We start from the raw sequence: 7,323 nt of genomic DNA on the forward strand, positions 1-7,323 counted from the left end.
TTCAATCGAAATACTGCAAGGAGATCCTTTTTCAAAGGTGTTATGATTTCATCTTGACATCGTCCTAATGCGATGCCGAATGAGTGACCAGTGGGAGTAAGCGTGGAAGTCAAGAATTTTTCCAATCTTATCATCTGAAATACGGCTCTTGTAATAGGGACCGATAGAAGGAAATGGGGAATAATGTCCTTAAAGCTCTCATTGAGTGAAGAGGTTTGCAGTTGGTACGCATCTCTCTTTTGTGCTTTTGAAACACTTTAAAGGTGTGTCAAAAGAAGATGCTTTATTGATGTCCGATTCAAATTGGGTTTTATCGTATTCCATTTCTCAATTTAATCAATGGAAGTCGTTGTGACAATAATGAAAAAAGCTTTGAAAAAGAGTTATGATTTTTACAATTTTTATTGTACTATACTCAGATGCAGATCATATGAAGATCAATTACTGATATTAAGAAAGAAAAAATTGTTGTGTATTACACAATCTTAGTCCAGAATAACAGCTTCCAAAATATTCAACTCTGTCAAAAGACATGAATTCAGTCATTTCCTGAGAAACGTCAATATTGCCTTTGAATTCGCATGTGGACAAAGTTGGCTCTAGTATTTCATTTGTGAAATGACAATGACATCTGATTTTTCTCTTTTACACAAACATGAAAATGGCAGGTGCCCTTAATTTCCAACTCTTTCCCCATTTTCAAGAAAGGAAGGAGGTTTTGGAAATTGGCCAATCAATGCATGCCAACGCCAAAGCACCCGAAGAATATTTAGTCATTGACCCACTGATATTTTTTTTTGAACATTTATTAATACCCGGAAAAAGCATGTAAAACATTTTGAACCATACGGTGACGAAGTTCGATTTAAAACGTGTATTAGGAAAAACCTTATAAAAGTAGTTTATAATATTTCTCTTACAAATAGGTAATTACGAGATTTAATTTGAAGGAAAAAACACAAATTCCACAATTTGTTGGCTATAAAGCCAGCTCTTGGAAAGTTGTTATTCAGAGCATTTTCAATATCTGGAACATGACTACTAGAGAGGTTGAAGCTGGTCTCTGCGGAAGGTTTAGTTTTCCTGAATTTTCCTCCATTTTGTAATGTTTTTTTTTTTGATAAAATTCCTTTTTGACAACCTCGTAGTTTATCAAGCAAGCTTTTTACTGATTTTACACTGAAAAACAGCTCATTTTGCCAGTGAATGCCAAATTTTATTTCCACCATGAACACATAAAAAACTGAGACTAGCTACACTAATTATATTTTTTCTAGTTTTTAAAACATATTTTGAACAAAATTATATCTGTTAAATGCAGACTGCAGAACAAGGTTGCAATAATCACAGGCGGATCAAGGGGCATCGGAGAGGCCACTGCTCGATTATTCGCAAAGCATGGAGCCAAAGTCATAATTGCTGATATTTTAGACGATGTTGGTACAAAAGTTGCTGAATCACTTTCTCCCTGGGCGACATATGTCCACTGCGATGTGAGCAAGGAGGAAGATATAAGAGCAGCAGTTGACTGGGCAGTGCAAAAGTACGGTAAATTGGATATAATGTTTAATAACGCAGGAGTCGGCGACTTCCAAAAAGTGAGCGTGCCAGAATATGATATGCAGGACTTCGAGCGAGTGATGAATATCAATGTAAAAGGAGTAATGCATGGCATTAAACATGCAGCCCGCGTTATGATCCCCAACAGAAGGGGCAGCATTATTTCTACAGCAAGTATCGCAGGAATAGCTGGAGGGTTTACTCCTTATTCCTACACTGCCTCCAAACATGCCGTTGTTGGGCTGACTAAGAACGGTGCAGCAGAGTTGGGGAAAAGCGTTATACGAGTGAATTGTATATCACCGGCTCTAATTGTTACGGATCTGGTAATGGAATTGATGGGAGTGGCCAGCTCGGCAGATGGAAAGGCCAAGATAGAGGCTGCTATTGAGGAGCAAGCCCCATTAAAGGAAGCCAATCTTAAAGCGGAGGATATTGCAAAGGCTGCTCTGTATCTTGCCAGCGAGGATTCCAAATATGTTAGTGGTCACAATTTGGTTGTGGACGGGGGAGTGACAGTTGTATTAGATGAAACTGCAGTCTTTGGTAAGTACTGATAGGGAACCGGTTAGAAAATCTGCAAGGTTATGTAGGAGAAGTCTTGAAATTGTATCCTGGTGTGTAATGGTATATTCGACATTAAAAATTAATTTTAAAATGATATAAAGATGTACATCTTTAAATATTGTATCATCTTTTCTAAATAGCTAATGTGTAACAAGTAGGAATTATATCTTATGATTATTAATATGATTGAATAGCATGTATTTTGTTGCAATATTGTGAAGTCTTTACAATACATATATTTTTTGATTATCTTGCAATCATAAGACTCTATTAGGTGAAATTTGTTAATGAAAACAAAATCAAACTAAAATAATGAAGAATAGAAAAGACATTAACAACCCATAGATAAGCTCAAGATTTATAGTGTTTCATTATAAATTAGCTACATCCAATGTCAATGTGCAAAATATCTTTATTCACTTTTGGAATACTATTCCATACATTGTTTGTGCACATATTTTTATACAAGCATAAGATAACAATTGAAGAGTGCAAAGAAAGTCAAAGGTCATGTGACCTTAGGCTCCATTCCTAACAACCTCCCTCTTGAAGTTGAACTAGTATAGTGATGAAGTGACATCCCTACATTTTCACATTTAAATTTTACACGATATCCAACGCCATCAAAGACTTTTAACATCATCAAATGATTTTGATGTAAATTCAACATTACATCTTTCAGCAACAACACCACTTTCAATAGGTTTATAAAGTTTTCCTCCACTGACAAATGAACCCTTGAATACATACATGATATTGGACGAACTCTTGTGCTCCCCTTTAAAATAATCTTGAATAAAGAATCTAAAGGTTGTCATCTATAGTAGGCATTGAAGTGGTAGAAAATAGATTTTGAAGAGAAATAGAGTAGCATTTTCCATTACTACTATAAAACAAATAGGATATTTTGTAGTGCTTGATGAACATATAAAATAGAATACAGGTTAGCAATGTATTTAATTCACTTTTTTTAATAGGTAAGAGGTGGAAGCCAAGGTTAATTATTATTATTTGTTGTGATTAATTATTATTATTTGTTAAGTTGGAGTGGACTCGATCCCAAGAGTTCCTAAATAAGAGGCTCACAATATACCATTGTGCTATAAGCTCTTGCTTAATATATATAATACACTTGGAGTGCATGCAACTAGTTTGTATATTTTGACGAAAGTGCATGTGATATTGTGGAAAAGCATGCATCCCCTTCTTTCTATTGAGAAACATAGAGGCTTTGAGGTATGCATGTACAACATTTGAATGTGATAGTTGAACGCAGAAATGAGCACATACAAGCTTACAAACTCTTGAAATAGCTATGAATGTCAATGTAAAAACCCTGTCTAATTATTGCTTCAAATAAGACTAATTTCCTTAATATTTAGTGGTTAGACATTCTGTCAAACACTTGTCTAGCACCCTCATAACCACTATTAATAGGATAATCTGAGTAACTTCATTTCCTTTCTTAAAAATTCACAAGAAATATAAATATAAATCATGAATGAAGATACCAGGAAGTTTTACAAATAATGAATTCACTAGTTTTGATTTATATATCTATTTAATCCATGCACCTATAAATTGCATTCAAACCTCAAGTATTTTTAATGTAAAATGTTCGTTTGACAAACTTTATTTAACAATTATTGTCTTGAATTAGTAGAGAAATTGCAATCTCCTTATTACAATCCATGACTGCTACAAACTTATTATTTTCTTATCAGAAATTACATATAATTAATAAAGAAATATGATTGCTCTTTGTCTTTGGTAAGTATTGATAGGGAACCGGTTAGAAAATTTGTAAGGCTATAGATGATAAGTCTTGAAATTGTATCCTAGTGTGTAATGGTATACCCAATAAATATTAAAGGGGACAATAAAAACTAATTTTTATATGATATAAAGATGTAGATCTTTAAATATTGTATCATCTTTTCTAAATAGCTAATGTGTCACAAGTAGGAATTATATCTTATGATTATTGATATTATTTGATAGCATGCATTTTTTTGTAATATTGTAAAGCCTTTGCAATACATATATATTTTCAATATCTTGCAATCTTTAAAAATGAAATTTATAAATTGGGACAAACTTTAGAAATAAAGTCAAATTTAGAGAGAGAGAGAGAGAGAGAGAGAGAGAGAGAGAGAGAGAGAGAGAGAGAGAGAGAGAGAGAGAGATTAGGGGGAAGATAACGTTAGAGGGGGGAGAAGGGAAATGGGAAAGGGGGAGAGATGAGCCATGGAGAGAAAATGGATAAGAAGGGCTCAAAATAGATGGAGATGGAGATGGTGGAGAGAGAAGCCATGTGATAGAGAGAGAGGTCATGAGAGAGAGAGAGAGAGAGAGAGAGAGAGATGAAGTAGACATAGATAGAGCATTCTAGAGATAAAGAGACATGGAGAGAGAGAGAGAGAGAGAGAGAGAGAGAGAGAGAGAGAGAGAGGGGTCACATGAGATGATGTAGTAGAGAGAAAGAGTGAGACAAGGGGGAGAGGGTGAGAGACATGAGGCAGACATAGAGAGATGTAGTGAAAATTAAGGAGGGAGGGAGGGAGGGAGGGAGAGGGAGAGGGAGAGGGGGGAGAGAGAGATGATTAGAGGGGGCAGGAGATGTACATATGTAGAAGGGGAATAGGAAGAGATGAGCTAAATAAGAGAATAATAAAAAGGACCAAAATAGATGTAGACAATGATGGGGAGAGGAAGAGTATGATGGATAGTGATGGACAATGAGAGTAATTATGGAGGGAGATATGTATATATGTAGAGAGAGAGAGAGAGAGAGAGAGAGAGAGAGAGAGAGAGAGAGAGAGAGAGGGGGTAGGGAGGAGTGGGAAGGGTGTACATTATGAGAGGGGGCGAGGGGGAGGGGGGGTGGTTAATTATAGAATGGGACATGTGAGAGAGAGTGTGACAAGGGGATGAGGGTGAGGCATGAAGTAAATATTATGTGAGAGAGCAAGAGATAAAGATACACAAGACAAAGAGAGAAGATACTAATAATAAGAGTGGACACAATAGAGGGTTGGGGGGCATGAGAGGCATGAGGTAGACATAGAAAGAATGTGAGAGATAAAGAGATATGAGAAGAGGACATGAGAGTGAGATAAGAGGAAATATGGTAAGAGACATGTGCAAGAGAGATTGTGAGAGATAAAGATACATGAGTGAGAGATATAGGGTAGATATAAAGGGTAAATAGGGGGAAGAGATTGTGAGAGGAGGGAGAGGAGCAATTTAAAGAGATTAAGGAGAAAGGGAGGGAGAGAGATGATGTAGAGATAAATGGTAATAAAGAATAGGATGTGGTAAGTAGGGGTGGAAATAGGAGAAAGGGAGAAACATGGGAAGTTATAACGTAGAAAGAGACAATGTGGAAGAGGAGAGAGATGATGTAGAGAGAAAAAGAATAATTAGGGTATCAAATGGATGGAAATGATGAGGGGGGGGATTTTTGAGAGAGAGAGAGAGAGAGCAATTAGGGGGAGGGGGAGATGGAAAAAGGCGTGGGGAAAGTTTAGGTAACTAGGGTCCAAACAATAGATTTAGATGTGACAAAGAGAGAGGAAGAGGGGGGATGTGGGTGAGACATGAATTAGACATTGTGAGAGAGGGTCAGAGATAAAGAAACACGAGATGCATAGAGTAGACAATAATAACATGAGGGGACATGAGGGGATGTGTGTGTGTGTGTGTGTGTGTGTGTGTGAGAGAGAGAGAGAGAGAGAGAGAGAGAGAGAGAGAGTAGATAAAGTTCTTTTAAATGTACTTGATTTTATATTTTATAAATACAAATGAAATTTATAAATTGGGACAAACTTTAGAAATGAAGTCAAATTTAAAGAGAGACAAATAACATGAGAGAGAGAGAGAGAGAGAGAGAGAGAGAGAGAGAGAGAGAGAGAGAGAGAGACTAGGGGAAGATATTGCTAGAGGCGATAGAAGGAAAAGGGAAGAGATGAGGTATGAAGAGAAAAAGGATAACAAGGGTCAGAGGGGGAGGAGAGAGAGAGAGAGAGAGAGAGAGAGAGAGAGAGAGAGAGAGAGGTAACATTTGATGAGAGGAAGGAGTGGAAGAGAGTAATTAAAGACTAGGGAGTAGAGATAAAGAGAGAGAAGAAGGAGAGGGTTTGAGACACAGACTATATATGTATATATAGTAATTACAAAGAGGATATATTGAGAGGGGGATGGATATGAGAGAAATAAAGTGAGACATAAAGATACATGAGATAGAGAGAGTAGGAAATGACAACATGAGGGAACATGAGAAAGAAAGACAGAGATGTATGAGAGAAGGTGATAAAAGAGGATATAGTGTAGGAGACATGAGGTCAACATAGAGAGAGAGATTGTGAAAGATACTGAGATAGGTGAGAAATGGATGGTGTGAGACATGAGGTAGATATAGATGGTAAATAGGAAGACAAGATTGTGTGTGTGTGTGTGTGTGTGTGTGTGTGTGTGTGTGTGTGTGTGAGAGAGAGAGAGAGAGATGGTAATTAGAGGGAGGAGATGGTAAGATGTCGTGGGAAATAAGAGAAAGGGAGTAGAGGGGAAAGAGAAAGAGACAACATGGAGAGGGAGAGATGTAAGGTAGATAAAAAATAGCATAATTTTAAGAGAGAGAGAGAGAGAGAGAGAGGGGGGGGGGTGGGGGTGGGGGGGCGAGGGGATGGGTAGGATACTTTATACTAGAGTAATTGGCATGTGAGGCATATGAGGGAGAAAGAGCCTAGAGGGTGAGAGAAATGGGCTAGGCACATATCATAATAAGGAGGAATAGACAGTGAGAGAGGGGGGGGGGGGATATAAGAGGAAGAGGGAATAGGGTAGAGATGGGATTAATATAATAATTAGTGCATAGGATAGATGAACATGGTAATGAAGAAAGGAAGAGAGGATAATAGTGATAAGTTGGGGGAGGAGGGAAGGGGAGGTTAAGTAGGTGAACACATGCTAAGAGGAGGGTTGGGAGAGAGGGAAAGAGAGTAATTATGGGGGGAGATATATGTATGTGTATGTTTACGAAAGATAGATGTGTGTGAGAGAGTACGAGACATGATATAAAGATATATAAGGTATTTAGGGGGAGCAATGGCTAGAGGGGAAGGGAGATGGAAGAAAGGTACAAGGGGGAGTAGGGAGAGATAGAGGTAATTATAGAAAGAGGATAATTTAGGCCCA

The 7,323-nt window shown here is 37.4% G+C and overlaps 1 protein-coding gene across 1 annotated transcript; it reads left to right on the forward strand.

Annotated features, from left to right (window-relative positions):
- The first annotated feature begins 1,011 nt into the window (after window positions 1-1,011).
- Window positions 1,012-2,338, forward strand: LOC149545379 (borneol dehydrogenase, mitochondrial-like). The gene is made up of 2 exons (XM_089790635.1): window positions 1,012-1,072; window positions 1,322-2,338. Exons 1-2 carry the CDS (start codon window positions 1,035-1,037, stop codon window positions 2,115-2,117), a joined length of 834 nt encoding a protein of 277 aa, XP_089646761.1. The 5' UTR covers window positions 1,012-1,034; the 3' UTR covers window positions 2,118-2,338.
- The last annotated feature ends 4,985 nt before the right edge of the window (window positions 2,339-7,323 follow it).

This window comes from Cupressus sempervirens, chromosome 7, assembly GCF_028749045.1.
Source record: "Cupressus sempervirens isolate cs-2001-9-10 chromosome 7, ASM2874904v1, whole genome shotgun sequence".
Classification (NCBI taxonomy): Eukaryota; Viridiplantae; Streptophyta; class Pinopsida; order Cupressales; family Cupressaceae; genus Cupressus; species Cupressus sempervirens.

What these genes read in the sequence shown, in the direction of transcription:
- LOC149545379 (XM_089790635.1), top strand. Translation starts at nt 1,035, where the DNA reads ATGACTACTAGAGAGGTTGAAGCTGGTCTCTGCGGAAG. An exon ending in GAAGCTGGTCTCTGCGGAAG is followed by an intron (nt 1,073 to 1,321) that starts GTTTAGTTTTCC and finishes TGTTAAATGCAG; the next exon opens with ACTGCAGAACAAGGTTGCAA.